This window comes from Octopus bimaculoides, chromosome 6, assembly GCF_046866305.1.
Source record: "Octopus bimaculoides isolate indiv1 chromosome 6, ASM4686630v1, whole genome shotgun sequence".
Lineage (NCBI taxonomy): Eukaryota > Metazoa > Mollusca > Cephalopoda > Octopoda > Octopodidae > Octopus > Octopus bimaculoides.
The window spans coordinates 56,801,653-56,821,511 of NC_142933.1; the positions used below are offsets into that span (position 1 = coordinate 56,801,653).

Sequence of the window (19,859 nt, forward strand, 5' to 3'; positions counted from 1 at the left end):
AGTTTTAACAGATAAACATCAATTTATTAACATACTCTCAATTCTCTGTTACCTACAATTGTTTCCATATCCAATTCATTCAATTACAAATTAATAAATTAAAATTGCATTTTGAAAGTAGCGAGTTAAATACTCCCACAGAGTGAAAATTAGACACAAAAGGAATCACATCCCAACTGACCAGGTGATCATCAACAGACTCAACATATCAACAATTGTATATTTATGTATGCATGTGCATGTTAATATTTATTAAAAAAATAACCGTTATATATGCATATGCTTTTGCTTTTATTTTTTGCATGTGTGCATGTGTTAGATTTATTTGTGCGTGTGCAAGTTAATATTTTTTTAAAAAACCGTTATATGTGTATATGTCTTTTGTTTTTATTTTTTTTGTGTGCGTATGCGTGCTAATATATTTGAAAAGAAAGGAACCATTAGACTTACATAGACATTAATTAACATTACAGCCAACTATTTATAAATATTGTTACCATCGTTACCAACGTTGCCTTACTGGCACTTGTGCTGGTGGCATGAAAAAGCATTCAAGTGAGGTCGTTGCCAGTGCTGTTTGACTGGCTCCTGTGCAGGTGGCATGCAAAAAACACCATTTGAGCATGGCTGTTGTCAGTACTACCTGATTGGCCCTCGTGCCAGTGGCACATAAAAGCACCCACTACACTCTCGGAGTGGTTGGCGTTAGGAAGGGCATCCAGCTGTATAAACTCTGCCTGATCAGATTGGAACCTAGTGCAGCCATCTGGTTCGCCAGTCCTTAGTCAAATCTGCATGGAAAGCAGATGTTAAACGATGATGATGATGATTAACATGCCCATTATTTTATTATTTTGATATTTTAATAATATTTTTCTATCTTTATATAATAAATATTTTATATACATTCATTTGTCATTTATTGTTGGTTGATATATACATTCATTTATTATTATTGTTGTATTTTGACCTGAAGATTAGCTATATTTTTGAATAGAATTGATTTTCGATAGTTTTAATTGATTTTAATCGATTTAAATTTCTTACTATTTGAAAATTGGTTATGAAACACGTGTAGTCATTTTGTTATCTTGATCTTATGATATTTACTTTGTATTATATTATACTTATTTATTGTACTTTTAATTATAAAATTTTTCTATATGTGACAGTGGATTTTCATCAATGAGTTCATAAACCTTGGTTCTTTTCCCTAATACTATATATTTATATATATATATATATATATATATACATATATATATATATATATATATATATATATATATATATATATATATATATATAAATAATTGACATTCAATTGAAGTAGGTACTTAAGTTGAAGCACCAAGTTAGTCCGGTATTATCCACACAGCTCAAAGTAAGGTGAATAGAATCAAACTAAGCAACAGGATATCAAGTAGTATTACAGTATGACCGTGTCAAGTGACTCCATTTAATTGAACAATGCAATCATTACATCAATTTAAATGCAGTGCTGTCTTCAGCTGCACAAATAAATAAATGGAGTTTTAACAAGTAGGACACATTAATAAAATTTTTCTTAGATATTTTAACAGAGCTAGAAAATGGAAGAAATTCATGTTGTTGCTATTGTAGCTAAGAATAGACTACAACTTCTAAGAATCGCATGGAGCATCGTGGGGTTATAGGGTTGTAATTCATTTCTAATTCATTTATCTCTTTATAAACTACAAAACCTAAGACCAGAAGACTGTGTCTATTTTGAATAAAGGACAAGAGTGAGTTGACATATTATCATATGTATCCCTTTTCCCCAAGGAGGAAATAAGACATTAGGACTAGTCAATTGGATATAAGTAATTGTCTATAAAAAGAGGCAGGGTAGGGTAGACTCTAAATCATGATGTTAATTACCAGTTAAAGGGGCAAGATGCTAGGAAACCTAAGATGTAATACAGAGGAAATTTCATTTAGGGGCACTATGGGGCAATGTTTATAAACAATATTGTTATGTTGTATAAAAATAAAATTTAAGAATTTCAAAAATGATATCATAACCAAAATAGGTAAAAGATGTGTATATATCAATTATAAACATTAAAAAGGAAGATTGCATAGAATCAATTTAATATCCATTCATGTACTTAATTAGTTACTTATTAATTACTTATAGTTACTATAAAGACTGCTCAAGACATTTACATATGGAATAACTGGAAAGATATATATGCTATCTATTAATTTTAAGCCATGAATTAGAAAAGTATAAAAATGCATACAGATACACACACATACATATATGCATATATACACATACACAAATATTTGTACATTTATATGGATATAGTATAAATATCTCTAGACTTAAGTAACTGAAAAATATCAATTTAAGAACAAGAAAAATAACAATTTATAAGGGATAAGAGGTTAATAAGTAAGGATATCAAAATAAGAAAACAAAATAAGAATTTATAGAAAATAATAAAAAATACATATAACCTACATATAAAGAGACAGGGGCTTAAAATTAGAGGCAGGGAAAAGATAAAGGTAACCCCAAAAGAGTAGATAATAGGTATGGAAGTAGTGAGGGCAGGTAAAGGTATTCAGACTGAAGAGATTTTATAAGTTGTAATGTTACAGGTGTTATTGTATGTATGATTTTATAGTTTTTTGGGGTTTATATGATTTAGTCAAAAGGCGACTTACTTACGTAAAGTCACTACAAGTATATATAATATGATCAGTAGGGTATATGATCAAACTTTAAACCTCTTTAACTTTTTAAAAACATTTTTCTGGAAAAAATGAAATAACTCCAGCAATTCAGTTTGGGCAAGTGCATTATTGTGCCAAATTTTAAAATTTTCAGTAAACTTTAATTTTTGGAGTCACTGGCGACCAAATAGAAAAGATCCTCAAACTATCCAACCCATGCCAGCATGGACAACGGACATTAAATGATAATGATGATAGTGATGATGATGAGTGCCTAAGGAAAAATACAATATGTCCCTGCTTATCTATAAGCAACTTCTCTTAGTGTGAGGAAGGGTATTTTGAGGCAATAAACACTGCTTCAAAAGATCTACTCTATGCCAGCACGGAAAAGTGGTTATAAAGAAAATAATAATGATGACGATAATGTGAATGATGACAGCAGTGATGACAGTATTGGCAGCAGTGTTGTTGTTGATAATGATGATGTGTAAGACTGTACTTTGCTGAGGCATCTCCAGACTTATCACCATAACTACCACACTCACTCCCCACTGCATGTCCCAGAAGTTTAATTTTTTAATTACTATAAACTTTGAAGCTCTCTCTTCTTTGACAAGAATTATTAATACTAAAGGCTTTTCATCTCCTTACAGGTATTAGTATAGCCTCATTATATATTAAATACATTAGGCTGCACTTAATCAATTGTTTATAAGTTCATTATCCCTTATATATGAGGCCCAGTGGAATTTTCAAATGCACTGAATGAAATAAGATTTGGCCAGTTTCCCTCTAATACAGAGTGACCAGTGTAACCAGTTTGGGATTGGTAAATGGACAAACACATCACTATTCTTCAATGTATTCAGTATTGCTTAGTTGACAGATTGCCAGGGATCAAGAGAGCAAATGACGAGTGGTGGTGGTGGTGGTACAGGTGAGTAGCAGGGGTGGATGGAAGGGGTGGTGATGGTAGCAGCTGTTAATAGCCTAAATAGGGGCAGTAGAGGTAGGCAGTAGCTATATTGTTGAGATGGTGGCAATAGACATAGCACCACTACTATCACCATCAGCACTGCTATTACCACCATCATTACTATCATCATGGTGGTGAGGGTAGTGGTATTGACTGCAGTCCTTATTGTACAGGTAATGACAATCAATATTGATATACTCATTTTGGTAGTGACGTGGATGCTGGTGACTCTAGTGTCTGAAAAAGCAGCTACTTTAGAAATGGTTATAGAAGTGTTACTAAAGAAGCGGTAGTAGAGATAGAGGTGAAGATGATTTTAGCTGTCATACTGGTGGTGGTATTTTTTAGCTACAGTTGTAATGAATGTGGTAGTGATGCTGGTGTTATGACAATGATAAAGATAAGGGTAATGGACTGATTCTGTCATTTCAGATAATTCTATTGATAGAAAATTTAGAAAATAAAATTATTTTCATATCTAATTTTACAGTCTGAGTTGAAAATCAATCAACAACAAAATTATTAAATATTGAAGAATTTAATCTCAAACCTTAATGAGTTAAATCTTGAAATAACTTACATTTAAAAAACATCCATCACTATATTTTCTTACCATTTGACAATTTCTCCTGTTTGTTATTTCAGATATTAATGAATGTTTATCAGACAATGGAAGCTGCCAACAGGTCTGTAGCAATACAATAGGAAGCTACAAATGTTCTTGTCAACCTGGTTATAATCTCATTAATGACACTCAGTGTGTTGGTATGTTGCTATTGCATTATTCACTGCACACATTTTGCTGTTCTTATTTATTATCTTATTTTGTACTGATGGCTTCTTCTGTTGATCAAGGGCAACTTCCTTGACAAGTACATTAATCTTGAAGAGCATATTGACAGCCCAATGGTAGAGAGCTCTGCTTGATACTTTACAGACCTCTCTGCAAATTTGTTTTACCAGTTTGGAAGAGAATAGAATAACAGTTGAAGATAATATCTTCTATTGTCAACTTGTTAAACTAGTGATGTGAACCTAATGATGGTTCTTAGAGTTGAAAATTATTTGATAACATTCTATGCAGCAGTCTTACCAAATTAAAATATTTCACCCTAGTAAATGAAAACAAAATTCATCCCTAACAAAAAGCATCAGATGGAATTTGAGCCAAGAAAAAAACATAACTCATCTCTGAACATTAAGAGTACAACCACTTACTCTATAATGCAATGAGTAGTTGAAACAACTGTAAATCAATACAATATCCATTCCCACTAATACTTATACAACAAAATATAACAATGCTTTTGAGTTAATTACAAGTATGATTTTGCCTATGAATATATTCCATTGCACTATGCTGCAACTAAATTTACTTTTGAATATAAGGGGAGTGAAATCCTTTCTCACAACTTTATTAATAAAACTTCTTGGAGCTCTGAGATTGCAAAGCAAATTTCATTAAGCACTCAGCCCTTGTGCCTTGTTTTCCTTTTGTGGAGTCTCACATATTTACTGTAACAAATTAAAAAACTTTGATTAACTTCAATTATCCCCATGCAAAACTCTTAGTCCTTAAAGCCTTTTAGAATCTAAAAACTAAAAAAAGAATATGTAAGGTAAGTAACTTTAAAGCTTTAGCTAATCAAAATTTATGAAAAATAAAGACAATGCAAATTAGAGTGAATCAAGTCTTTAAAGCCAACTGGTGAAGCAGTGAAACCAACAGAGAGAGGGGGAATGTAGTGACATTTACTATGAAAACCAACAATATGGCAGAGGAAAAACACCTCAGTGGTATATTCTGTATAAGTACACATATAGTAGGGCCTCACATATGTAATAAAGTGAGAGGAAAAATTTTGATTAACTGAGATTATTCAAGCAATTTGTTGATAAAATTTCCCTTTAGGGGTATTTAAAATCAAATATTTATTATCTTTTATTTGTTTCAGTCATCAGACTGCAACCATGCTGGGGTACCATCTTGAAGAATTTTAATCAAACAAATAGATCCCAGTACATTTTTTTCTGAGCCTGGTACTTACTCTGTCAGACTCTTTTGCCAAACCACCAAGTTACAAGGATATAAACACACCAACACTGGTTGTCAAGTGGAGGTGAGGGGAACAAACACAGACACATATACAATGGGCTTCTTTCAGCTTCTGTCTATCAAATCCACTCACAAGGCTTCGGTCAGCCCGAGGCTACAGTAGAAGACATTTGCTCAAAGTACCATGCTGTGGACTGAACCTAGAACTATGTGGCTAAGAAGCAAAGTTCTTACCACTTTTTACCAAAGTTCTTAAAAGCCAAGCTTTTACCTATTATAATTCCCTGTTTTTTCTTTATTTATTTCCTCTTTTTTTTCTATTGTTTGTAATCCTTTTTTGTCTCCATGCATCATCACTGATTGCACATATAAGCTTCTTACCATTTTTCTTAACATACACCTGTAGTCCTATAATATCCAAGTTTGCTATGTTATTTTAAATGGACATCTGGATCCCTTTTTCTTGACAAACGCAGTCTAATAATACTGCTCCATGGAAGTAACTTAATCTATTTCATTGAGTTCATTTTTCATTCACTGATGAAAGGCAGCAGATTAAGTAATCCCTAGTATTGTCGAGGTGTCAATTCCATTAATGATTTTCCTTTTATTTAGTTTTGTGTTCAAGATTTTCTCAACTTTCTGCTTATATTCTTATCCAATTTGCAGATCAGTAGATCCCTTGTTACCCATCCCCTTCAGTACTTTATGTTTTTCATATAAAAGTATATTTCATCAGCTAGCAACCCTATCAAAGTTTTACAATTTGGCATTTTTATTAGTCTCCTCATTATTTTTGGTTCAATACAGAGTGTGAGAGGTATTTGAAGGTATATTTGGCTATTTAATAAAACAAATGTATTTTAATTTTTAAAAAAAATGTGCACATCACATGTTCTCAATAAGATTATTCTATGAATCTGCCTTCAGCGTTAACCTCCCAAGCTAACCTGTCATACTTATCAACTTTTCTTTCTTCCTTATCGCATACCTTGTTGTCAGCTGGGCATACTATATCTATGATCCAGCATAGTTTACTTTCTTTCTCAATTAAGACTATGTCTGGCTTCCTATTTTCTATCTCATGGTCGTACTGAATCATAAGATCCCACAGGATCTTTGCATTATCATTTCCAATGTTGCCATTATCATTTTCGGGTTTGTGGTCATACCAATTTTTTTCTCTGTTAAGACCATACTTGTTGCAAAACGTCCAATGGACAAGCCTTGCTATATTGTTGTGGTGTCTCTTATATTCCTTCTGGGCTAGTGGCCTACATTGGTTGGTAATATGCCATACAGTTTCACCATTTTGTCCACAGATTCTGCACTCATCACTTTCTGATGTGTTGACTACTCTGTATTTTATGCAGTTTGTTCTTAGTGCTTGCTCTTGGACAGCACGGATTAGAGCCTCCGTTTCCTGTTTTAAATCACTTTTAGTCATCCACAGCCATCTTTTTTCTCCGTTTGTCTTATCTTCAACATCCCTATAAAATTGTCCATGCATTCTTTTCTTTACCCATCTATTTTCAGTTTCATTCATTTTCAATTGCTTATGCAGTGCTTTATCTTTGCAATATTTCATCCTACACAAGCCTCACCTTACTTCTAATAATAGTGGTTCTGTGGATTGTCCTTATCTAGTTAGCAACTTTCTTGTCTTTCTGTCTAAGCTGTTTAGTTCATCTACTGTCCAAGGATCAGTCTCAGTCTGCGCATGTACTCCACCTTAAATTTTCTGTCATTTCTTTCTCCATCAATTTATTCATTTCCAAAAAAAATTCCCAAGTACTTATAGCCCGTCTTTTCTATCTGCTTCATAACCTCTCCTGACAGTATCGATAGCCCGTTTATACATTTGATTTTGTCTCTCTTCAAGACTAACACCACACTTTCTCAGTCCAAACTCCATTCTGATATCAGCACTGAAAGTATACACTGTATCAATGAGGGAACTGACTTGGGCTTCATCTTTACCATAAAGTTTGAGGTCATCCATGAATAACAAATGGTTGACTTTTTGTTGGTGGCTTTTGAATACATACCCAGCTTTTGCTTTCCTCAGAATCAGTGTTAGTGGTATCAAACACAGTACAAAGATCAGTGGGGACAGGCAGTCCCCTTGGAAGATGCCCCTCCTGATTTCTACTGTCCCTAAACCTCTTCTGTATGCTGTCAGGTTCGTCCTCCAATTCGCTATACTTTTTCCAAGCAATTGCTCAACATTCGATGCAATACCAAATAGGTTCATACATTCCATTATCCAAGAGTGTGGGATATCATACGCCTTACTATATTATTATTATTATCATCATTATTATTATCATTATTATTATTATTATTATTATTATTATTATTATTATTATTATTAATGTTATTATTATATAAGATAGCAAGTTTGGCTTAGATTATGAATTTTAAATTGAAATTTTCAATTGATTTCTTTTAGATGTAAATGAATGCTTGGTGTCAAATGGTGGCTGTGAACACAATTGTAGAAATATTATTGGTAGTTTTATGTGTATGTGTAAATCTGGATACATAAAAGTTAATTTCACACACTGCATTGGTAAGTAATAGATTTCTATCAATTAACTTCTATTTTTTTTAAGGAAAAAAAAAGAAAAAAAGTAAAAATGCAAGAAAGAAAAAATTCGGAAAACATAAGATATTGTTGATTACTGAATGATGTATCTATTATAAAATGGAAAAGTTATCTGTTGTGCATGTTCTGCGATTGTATAAAAATATGAGGAGAATAGCTAGCTACCTACTGAGGATCAATGTTTAAGAATGACCTTGATAAATAGAACATAACTATAGCAGCCCAACTGTTTGAAACTTTATTTTTGTGATGCTTTGAAGTTGGACACAATGAAGACCAAAGTTAAACAACACTCGGATCTATTCCATTTGAAGGACAGATGTTTTAATTAATTTTTTAAAACTAAACACTTTGAAACTTTGGATACTGGTAGAATGTGTCACATATAACAGGGCTTACTCTTAACGTTTTTGACAAAATTTTGTATTTTAGAAGTTATTCGTGTTAAAATTGTCATATTTGGGTAATTTTAACCAATCAATGATGTGTATTCAGCTGAATAAAATTACTGTTGCTGTTTGTGAACAACAACTTCGGGTTCCATTGACACACAATCGAACCAATAAAAGAGACTCTACCTGGTCGCTCGACATGCTAAAAATAGCAGCCAAAGTATCCCCCTACCTAAATCACATGCCCATTGTATGTAAATTCCAAGATTATCCCTAAAAAGATGGTTTGCTGAAGGATAGGATGTCTTTGATGATAGGTTTGCTGTATCAGGGTTGATTTGAGGCTAAATAACAACAAAATTATTACTGAGACAGACTAATGATGGAGCCTGTATGTGGTTGCATGACCTGCTAGAAAAAGTAGCCAAACTTTTTTTATATACAAAATAGAAAAACCTCTATCCTGTGATATACACATAGAGTCCATTATGTCTGGGAAGAAAGACGGAATGGTCACAATTGGGACGTCTTTGATCATATCTGTTCAATCAGATCTAAAAAAACAGTGAAGAAGGGAACGAGACGAGGCAACAAGAGAGCCTTTACTTGGTCGCTCGAGTTGCTCGAAAGAGCAACCAAATTTTCCTGACAAAAAGAAAAATGAAATTTCCATCTTCAAGAAAAAAAAATAATGCAAGTTTATATTATTTGATAAAGTTTGCCTAGGAATTCATTACTTCTAGAAAAGAATAAAACAAAATGATCAAGGCTGGAACGCCTTTTCTCACAAATCCATTACAATCAGAGCTATCCTATGGTTAAAACAATATTCTTCACAGAATGATGAAGCAGCTAAAGTTAAAGAAAAGTCGAAAGAATAAAAGATAGCTAGTATCCATATTCCAAATATTGGGATTCCCTTGACTAGTGTAATTTATTCTGATTTTTGTATGAAATGAATAGAAAATGTTATGGGAACTCGGTACATATTATGGCTAATATCCAGTGCTGTACGAAAGTAGTTTCATGGATCTTGTCAATCTAAGTCACAGATTTTTTAATTAATCATTTTTAACTAAACAGTTTGAAACTTTGGATACTGGTTGAATGTGTCAGAGGTTTTTCTATTCTGTACATAAAAAAGTTTGGCTACTTTTTCTAGCAAGTCATGCAATCATATACAGGCTCCGTCGTTGGTCTGTCTCAGTAATAATTTTGTTATTATTTAGCTTCAAATCAACCCTGATACAGCAAACCTATCATCAAAGACATTCCAGCTTTCAGTAAACCATCTTGTTAAGGATAATCTTGGACATTACATACAATGGGCATGTGATTTAGGTAAGAGGATACTTTGGCTGCTATTTTTAGCATGTCGAGCGACCAGGTACAGGCTCTTTCATTGGTTTGATTGTGTGTCAATGGACCCAGAAGTTATTGTTCCCAAACAGCAGGAGTAATTTTCTTCAGCTGAATACACATCATTGATTGGTTAAAATTACCTAAATATGACAACTTTAACATGAAATAACTTCTAAAATACAAAATTTTGTCAAAAACGTTAAGAGTAAACCCTGATCTGTGTGACACATTCTACCAGTATCCAAAGTTTCAAAGTGTTTATTTTAAAAAGATTAATTAAAAAATATGTCCGTCAAATAGAATAGATCTAAACACTCACCTTTCTCCCAGGCCAAACTATCTTTCCAAAGTTAAGTGTAACTCATCATAATAGTTAGCAAAAACACATATGCATATATATGTATATATATGTAGGCACAGGACATCACGAAACATGTACAACAAAAAATATGAAGTACGAGTACATGGAATATGAACTATTTTTTCGAACAACGAAAGACACAAATGGAAAACAAGACAAATTACATAAAGAACGACCCTTCATCAGCTGTTGGCTGTTTTTTCTACTCTCATATTCCGAGCATTTAACAACAAGATACGCTTTCGATAAAAAAGTTGCTCCCGCAATGCAAATTAAATAAAATTTGGGATTTTGCAGAGGGTCAAAATTGGTAATGCAAACAGGACAGTGAAAACAAACAGGAAGTGCTGATAAGCCCAAACGAGGTTGTGGTGGCGAACGCATAAACCAAGCATGGACAGGAGACAGACAAGAACATGTCTTCCTAGTTCTAGCTACAACGGAGAGAAAGAAAGAATCACAAGTTAGGAGAAAGAAAGAAAGATGGCCGATAGTCACATGGGAGCCACGTGAGCAAGGGAGGAGGAGTGAGGGGGAGAGAGAGTGACAGAGTAAAAGGATAGAGTAGTGGGAGAGGAGGAGGTAAAAGAATAAGAGAGAGAGAGAGAGAGAGAGAGAGAGAGAGAGAGAGAGAGAGAAAGAAAAATGAAAGAGTAAAAAGATAGTATAGAGTGCGCATCAGAATTATTAAGATAAAACTTACTTGGAAGAGGATGTGTGGCATTCAATCATATAATAATATAAATAATATATATATATATATATATATATATATATATATATATATATATATCTGTAAAAATATGTGACACTTATTCAGGAGCCATGATAAAACTCCGAGTTTCGGATGCCAGGGTGGGAGCCCATGCCAACATCTCTTCAGTTATCCGGCCAATTGAAAATTCTTGTGAAAAATGACAGTTAAAAACAAAGGGAAATTACTGTGTAGTGACAAGGTCAAAACGCGTCTAAAACTGCGTATATTGTCGCATGCACGCATATATCCATATATGCATGCACATATCTCTATATACACACGCATATATCTACATACGCACGCATCCACGCGCACACTCACAAGCGAGCACATATAAAGTTCCTTGTACGTGTCTATAAGCGTACAGGAAAAAAGTTTGGAGGGAAGAAAACAGAAAAATATATGTGGAAAAATACAAAAACATTAACCTTTAGGAAAGTGGTTATACACCATTAGGTGTACACCTGCTTTCCTATATTAAATTCGGAATAACAACGAAACGCAGAACTCTGAACTATCAACACAACAATATTTATTTATGGATGAAATAAGCAGCCTTAAATTGGTTGCTGAGACGCCAGAATGTTGTTGTGAGTTGTCCCCAGAGTTGAATTATTGGAGAGACAGCTTGATACGACCACGCTCATGTGAGAGAGCTCTGTAGGACCTGTGTTACCTCTTCGCAGGCTGGCGAGAAAAAAAGAATGAAAAAAGCGGGAACGCTTAGATGTCGAACTCCACGCATGCGTGGATAAAAACGCAGCAATGGCGACCGTACCTTGGCGCCAAATGACGTCACTACAATGAATCCCCCTCGAGTGTGGAAGCACGAAAATAGAAATTTTGGAGGGACGTCTGAGGCAAGATGGCCACCGAAACCACGCAGAAAATGTGGCACAAATATATAAAGAAAAACTCAAGGAAATGATGGACAATGGTTAGATACATGCATGCAATGTACAAAAGAATTGATGAAAGAAAACATGCAAGTAAAAATGGGCAGTAAATGCCACCTAGTGAAAAACAAATGAGACAATGATAAAACAATCGTGATGACCACTGTCCAGGAACTGAAATCACGGAATGTAAAAGTCTGAAAAGTCTGATTGTTTGTTTTCTTTTTTTTTTTCTGAATGGAAGAAAAATGTTCAATAAAAAAAAAACACTGAAATTGTCCAGTAAAACAAAATAAGTCAAATATAGATAGTTTTTGCCAATTTCTTGGGCCAATGCACCGTCCTGCCAAACCTAGTGACATAAGGTTCGCTTGAGTTCCTTTTCAACGACGAAGGTGGTGTAATTGCTGGTGTGTGTGATTGTGATGGGGCTGATGTTGGTGTCTGCGTTGGTAAAGGCGTTGACAATGTGTGTGGTGGTAGTGGTGTGTGCGGCATTTGAAAAACGGGCACGTCGTCCACGGGAGTTGAGGGTTTGTCAAGGTACACTTTTTTCAGACGGTCGACAGACACAATTTCTGTACGACCATTAGCGTCGACCTTGAAAAACGTTGGAGTGCGAGAAAGCACACGATAGGGTCCTTTGTAGGGAGAAACAAGGGGTCCTTTGACAGAATCATCCCTAATGAATACATGAGACCAAGGCTCAATGTCTGCTGGCACTTTAGAGGGAGGTGACTGTTGTCTGGGACCCATAGATGGAAGATTGGAGAAATACTCTCGCAACCGAGTGACATAGGACTCTGGGTGTGGTGGTTGTGATGAGTCTGGTACCACCATCGCACCAGGCAACGTCAACGTGATGCCGTAAAGAAGTTCCGCCGAGGAGTAACCCAGGTCAGCTTTGACCGCAGTCCGGCATCCAAGGAGGACAACCGGAAGAATTTCAACCCAAAACTGCGGGTTGGGCGAGGCGCGCAAGGCGGCCTTAAGTTGTCTATGAAACCGCTCAACCATCCCATTAGAAGCGGGATGGTAGCTGGTGGTGCGTATACGATGCACCCCCAGGATTCGTGATAGGTCACGAAAGAGCGCGGCCTCAAATTGCCGGCCACGATCTGTGGTCAAACTGACCGGTACTCCGAACCTAGAAACCCACCCAGAAACAAAAGCCTGGGCAACAGTCTCAGAAGTAATATCTGCTATAGGAATGGCTTCTGGCCAACGTGAGAAACGGTCAACACAAGTTAACAGGTATGAGAACCCGCGACACACTGGTAAAAGTCCAACCAAATCAAGATGGACGTGACGGAAACGGGCTTCAGGAGAAGGAAATTGTCCAAGAGGGGCACTTCATGCAAGAGCGTGCCCAAGTGGTAATTGATCGCCGCATATTGGGCCAGAAAAAACGAGCAGTGATAAGCTTTACTGTTGCTGAGATGCCCGGATGTGACAAAGAATGAAGGGCATCAAACACAGAACGTTGATGGTTCGTAGGTACTAAAGGCCTAGGAGAACCTGTGGATGTGTCACATAATATAGAGCCTTCGGATGAAGGGAGCAGAAGATAGACAAATTTACAATTGCTGAATTTTGACGAAGTCAAATCTAAACTTGACAAAGAAGGTTGCTCCTGCGAAATTGCCAGCAAATCAATTTCCGCGGGAGTGGAAAGAGAATGCACAGGGAGTCGCGAAATAGCATCAGCTGGGATGTTCTCTTTCCCTGGCACATGACGAATGTCACCTGTAAATTGTGAGATAAAATCCAGGTGACGAAAAGCACGAGGAGAGAGCTTGTCCGTTTTAGAGGACACAGCAAAAGTGAGGGGCTTGTGATCAGTATAAATCACAAACTCTCGTCCCTCGAGCTGGTGTTGAAAATGCCGAATCGACAGATAGATCGCTAATAGCTCACGATCAAAAGTACTATATCTGCGTTCGGCAGGCTGCAATTTACAAGAAAAGAAAGCCAAAGGTTTTGTTTGATTGTCTACAGTGTGCTGCAAAACAGCACCGACTGCAGAATCTGAAGCATCCACAGATAAAGAAAGCGGAGCATCAGGAGCGGGATGTGCAAGAACAAGAACGGAGGATAACTCCTGTTTCACAGACTCAAAAGCAGATAACGCCTCATCAGTAAGAGTGAGTCCAGCATCCTTCTTAGAATGGCCTTGCAGTAGCCTCGTTAAAGGAAGTAGTTTGTCTGCACACCGGTCAATGAATCTTCTGTAAAAATTGACCATACCTAAAAAATGGCGCAGCTGTCGCAGAGAAGTTGGAGGTGCGATGCGTTGAACTGCATCGACTTTAGCAGGAAGAGGTTTGATCCCATTAGAATCAACCAAGTGTCCCAGGAAATTCAGGGATGACTGCCCGAAAAGACACTTGTCGGGATTAATCTTCACATTATAAGCGCGAAGACGCTGAAAAAGTTGCGACAAATGGTGGAGATGATTCTCTTTCGTATCACTAGCGATGAGTATGTCATCGACATAAGCGAATACAAAATCAAGTCCACGAACGACCTCATCCATAAACCTCTGAAAAGTGCTGGTGGCATTACGCAAACCAAAACTCATAAATAGGAATTCAAAACAACCGAAAGGAGTAGTGATGGCTGTTTTCGGGATGTCCTCTGGATTGACTGGTATCTGATGATAGGCCCGTACTAGATCAATCTTAGAGAAAATGGTGCACCCATGCAGGTTCGCCGAGAAATCCTGCAAATTCCTAATGGGATAATGATCAGCTATCGTCACAGCATTGAGCCTCCGATAGTCCCCCACCGGGCGAAAATTAGAATCCCCTTTACGGGCCAAATGTAGAGGAGATGCCCATGGGCTAGTGAAGGGGCGAATGAGGCCGAGTTGAAGCATGTGCTCAAACTCGGCCTTGGCCGTCTTAAGACGATCATGCGCTAGACGACGTGGCCGAGAAAAAACCGGAGGACCAGTCGTCGTGATATAATGGAGGGTGGAATGTACAGGTTTAACCGGCTTGAAAGTAATATCCGCCAACTCCGGAAAAGACGCTAAAAGAGAATGAAAAGCGTCCCCAGCAGTGGCAATAAAAAATGCTGGGTTAAGAGGAGAATTGGTAGAGCTCCTTGCCGGCGTGGAAAGGGATGTCGAGTCATCGACAAGCCTTCGACGTCGGACATCCACCAACAATTGAAAATGATTTAAAAAATCCGCACCCAAAATAGGATGTGGAATGTCAGCTATGACAAAAACCCATTGAAAGTCTCTGCGAAGACCAATGTCTAAACGTAGAGAAAGCTGACCAAAAGTAGGAATCGGGGATGAGTCAACTGCGTGCAAAACAATGGCAGAGCGGCGAGGTTTGTCGACTGTTAGACAAAGCGGCCAAATACTACAACAGGAACCAGTGTCAACCATGAAGAATTTCTTCGACACTTGGTCCTGGACGAATATTGCACGATTAAACACAGGTTGAGTGGAGGAAAATGACGTGCTCACTTTCTCCTTTACTCGTTTCCCGACGCCTTGAACGAACAAGGCTGAATACACTTTCGCGCCTTGTTCGAATAGTTTGCATGGTACCAACACATACCATGCATGTTCCAGGTAGCTCCCCGATCTCGAGAAGAATTTCGAGACCGGGAAACGCTACGAGATCGGGAACCACCACGATATCTCGAGCGGCAGAGGTTATTTACGGAGCGAGTGAGTTCCTGAATGCTACGTAGCAAATCCTCATTGGACACCAAAGAGGACTGCCTTGCAGGATCTACCGAAACAGTACGTGGTGTGTCCGTTGAGGACTCAGAGCAATTTGAAACAAGTCGAGAAGGGTTCACTGAAAATTCCATGACCCTATCGGCCATGGTGGCCACTTCATCGAGTGTGTTAGATTCAAAAGCCGTCGCCAAAATTGTCTTTACTTGCGACGGTAAACGTGTAAAGAATATTTTCCGAAGAAGCGGGGCATCAGATGATTCACCACTGAGCTCGCGTAGACGAGTTAAAAACTCCGTTGGAGTTCTATCGCCTAGTTGTTCATCCGCCATTAAACTTGCTGGTGGTAGATCTGGTAGTCCTTCGCAATATCTGTCTTTACTTCTTCGTAGGTTGCGTCGTCTTTAGGAGTCGTGATGAAATCCTTGGACACCTTCGCAAGCGATGAAGGCAAATTGCACAGTAATAATGATAACCTCCTAGTAGGCTAGACATCATACGCCTGAAAATAATTTTCTAATTGACCGAAAAACATATCAGTATCTCCGATGAATGCAGGTAGGTTAGGTAACACGCTCATGTTGGAATGACTCCGTCAAAGGTAAAAGAATAGAAAGAAACAATAACGAAAACGCATAAAATATGCAAGAGGCCAAAAATTTCACCGCAAATGGGAAAAAAGAAACACGCTATTTTATCTGTTCTCTTTTGTTTTCCTCTGTAATGTGTGTGCACAGTAAGAAACAAAACAGGAAAAGAAAGAAGAAGAAAAAGGAAAAAAAATTTGTTTGTAAAAAAAAACAATTGTGGTTGCCTTTCTCTTTTTTTTTTGTTTTTTAGTGTGTCTGGTTGTGTGCTTTGTACTGTCTGCGGGGGAATAAAACATTTTTTTTTAAACCCACCTTGACGTGCTGAAAGGAAAATGGAAACAAATAGTTAGAAAGGAAAAAACGTCTGTGTGTGCGTGGCTTGGTTGACACAATGTGAGTTTGTGTAGTCGGAAATGCTATAGTGTTGATATCTCACTGTGAAATTGTTCGCAGTAAAGAAGTTTTTGTTTATAGGCTCTGTAAGTCATTGACAAAAAATTTAAAAACTTTATCGTAGAAAAAATTTTCTTAGTTTTTTACTTGTGTTTGATGAAAATGTAGAGGCAATCCTGATGTTGAACGTCGCGAAGCATACGACTTCAATGGCTGTTGAAATGAGGTCCGTAGATCTTTTAGCTCGAGGTACCAATTGTAGTATTATTGGTCGCAGTTCAGATTTTCGTGGCTGCGGTTCTCGTCTTCGGGGTCACCACTTTTAGAAAAGTGGTTATACACCATTAGGTGTACACCTGCTTCCCTATATTAAATTCGGAATAACAACGAAACGCAGAACTCTGAACTATCAACACAACAATATTTATTTATGGATGAAATAGGCAGCCTTAAATTGGTTGCTGAGACGCCGGAATGTTGTTGTGAGCTGTCCCCAGAGTTGAATTATTGGAGAGACAGCTTGATACGACCACGCTCATGTGAGAGAGCTCTGTAGGACCTGTGTTACATCTTCGCAGGCTGGCGAGAAAAAAAGAATGAAAAAAGCGGGAACGCTTAGATGTCGAACTCCACGCATGCGTGGATAAAAACGCAGCAATGGCGACCGTACCTTGGCACCAAATGACGTCACTACAAACCCTATAATTATGTAAAAAACATAAAAATAGTTAAAAAATATAAAAATATAAAATCCAGGTAAAATAGGTGAAAAGCTTATACATAAACGCAATATAGAAACCTATCAGTACAGTCCCATCAGCAGGTCCTATCAGTACAAATATTAAAAAATATATACAAAAAATATATAAGAAATGTAAGTAATAATTATAGAGAGACACAAAAATAGAAAGCAAGTCCATTCAGTAAACTCAGGGGGATCAAAAACGTAGCAAATATTTGGTCACATGTGGACATGATCCGAAAAGTTCAGTCTTATATACGTATATATACACATATGTACATACTTACAGCTATACGTATATATATATATATATATATATATATATATATATATATATATATATATATATATATATATATATATATATATATATATGTATATATATATAAGCAATGTTAATTCTCTAAATGAAGTATTAACAGTAACTGCACGATAAAGTGTAGTATATTGCCACTTAAGTGTGGCTGACCCCTAGGGGTGGATGTTACTGTTGCTTTTAGCCCCAGGAGGACATCTCCTCCAGCTGGCTTATCGACACACGACTGTGTCCTGTTTGCCAAGGGAGTTATCCCTCTCACCACGACCAGCAGCACGAACGTATACTGTTAATACTTCATTTAGAGAATTAACATTGCTTGTTTTCACCTTTTCAATATCAGTGAAGAATGTCACTGGAAAAGAAGATATAAGATTTTGCCAGGTTTTTCTCTCTCACCAAGGTCATCAGCTGTCGAACGCCGAAGAAGGGAAATAACCCTGAAATCCGGATACGTTCGTGCTGCTGGTCGTGGTGAGAGGGATAACTCCCTTGGCAAACAGGACACAGTCGTGTGTCGATAAGCCAGCTGGAGGAGATGTCCTCCTGGGGCTAAAAGCAACAGTAACATCCACCCCTAGGGGTCAGCCACACTTAAGTGGCAATATACTACACTTTATCGTGCAGTTACTGTTAATACTTCATTTAGAGAATTAACATTGCTTGTTTTCACCTTTTCAATATCAGTGAAGAATGTCACTGGAAAAGAAGATATAAGATTTTGCCAGGTTTTTCTCTCTCACCAAGGTCATCAGCTGTCGAACGCCGAAGAAGGGAAATAACCCTGAAATCCGGATACTTTCGTGCTGCTGGTCGTGGTGAGAGGGATAACTCCCTTGGCAAACAGGACACAGTCGTGTGTCGATAAGCCAGCTGGAGGAGATGTCCTCCTGGGGCTAAAAGCAACAGTAACATCCACCCCTAGGGGTCAGCCACACTTAAGTGGCAATATACTACACTTTATATATATATATATGTATATATATATATATATATATATATATATATATATATATACATATGTGGGCTCAGGACGTCACAAAATGTGTACAACAAAAAATACGAAGCATGAGCACATGGAATACGAACTATTTTTTCGAACAACGAAAGACACAAATAGAAAACAAGACGAACAACATAAAGAACGAACTTTTATCAGTTGGTGGTTGTTTCTCTACTCTCTTATTTCAAGCATTTAACAAGATACGCTTTCGATAAAACAGTTGCTCCTGCAATGCAAATTAAATAAAATTTGGGATTTTGCGGAGGGTCAAAATTGGTAACGCAAACAAGCCATTGAAGCATAAATGAGGTTGTGGTGGTGAACGCATAAATCAAGCTTGGACAGGAGACAGACAAGAACACATCTTCCTTACATACAGATACAGGCATACGTACACACATTCATTCATACATACATACATGTATACATACACACATATATACGACTGGCTTTTTTCTGCTTCTATCTACCAAATCCATTCACAAGGCTTTGGTCAACTCGGGTTGATAGATAGATGGACGTGTGCCAAACAGACACACATCTCTTAATCTCTCTGTCTCTCCCACTTTCTCTCTTCATTTCTCTCTCTCTCTCTCTCTCTCTCTCTCTCTCTCTCTCTCTCTCTCTCTGTATAGCTGGCCACTTTGTACCCAGAACAGTGGCCTTTGACCTCCTAAGGCAATAAAATCTGGAGACAAAATTCTTTCTGTACCAAAAGCAAGGCATAGGCGCATGTGCGTGCACACACACACACGGAAGCTTATGTGTGTTGTATCTATCTATGATTATATATAAGGATATAGATATTCTTTGCTCACTGTCACCAAGCATCTCAATTCTTCAGTTGTAACTAGTTTGTAATCGAGGTATTTTTTATTTTGCAAAGTATTATTTTTTCCTCGATTTTGTGATTTCAGAGAAAGGTAAGGAATTCTTCATATTTTGCATCTTTGACATTTTTAATTTATAGTTTGAATTGTAGAATTGTCTATCCAATT

The 19,859-nt window shown here is 37.0% G+C and overlaps 1 protein-coding gene and 1 long non-coding RNA gene across 8 annotated transcripts in view; one reads left to right on the top strand and one right to left on the bottom strand.

Moving 5' to 3' along the window:
• The window catches only part of LOC106879572 (uncharacterized), a 650,101-nt gene that overhangs the window by 334,009 nt on the left and 296,233 nt on the right, over nucleotides 1-19,859 (top strand). For all 7 annotated transcript variants that reach the window (XR_016242266.1, XR_016242267.1, XR_016242268.1 and 4 more), the window contains exons 17-18: nucleotides 4,331-4,450; nucleotides 8,194-8,313. Coding sequence is in view for 2 of the 7 variants with exons in the window: in XM_089353939.1 (XP_089210065.1) it covers nucleotides 4,331-4,450; nucleotides 8,194-8,313 (240 nt within the window). In the remaining 5 variants the exon portion in view is untranslated. The remainder of the gene's footprint in view (nucleotides 1-4,330; nucleotides 4,451-8,193; nucleotides 8,314-19,859) is intronic.
• LOC149135132 (uncharacterized) overlaps nucleotides 1-19,859 on the bottom strand; it is a 255,249-nt gene that overhangs the window by 6,327 nt on the left and 229,063 nt on the right. The gene's annotated exons all lie outside the window — the stretch shown is intronic.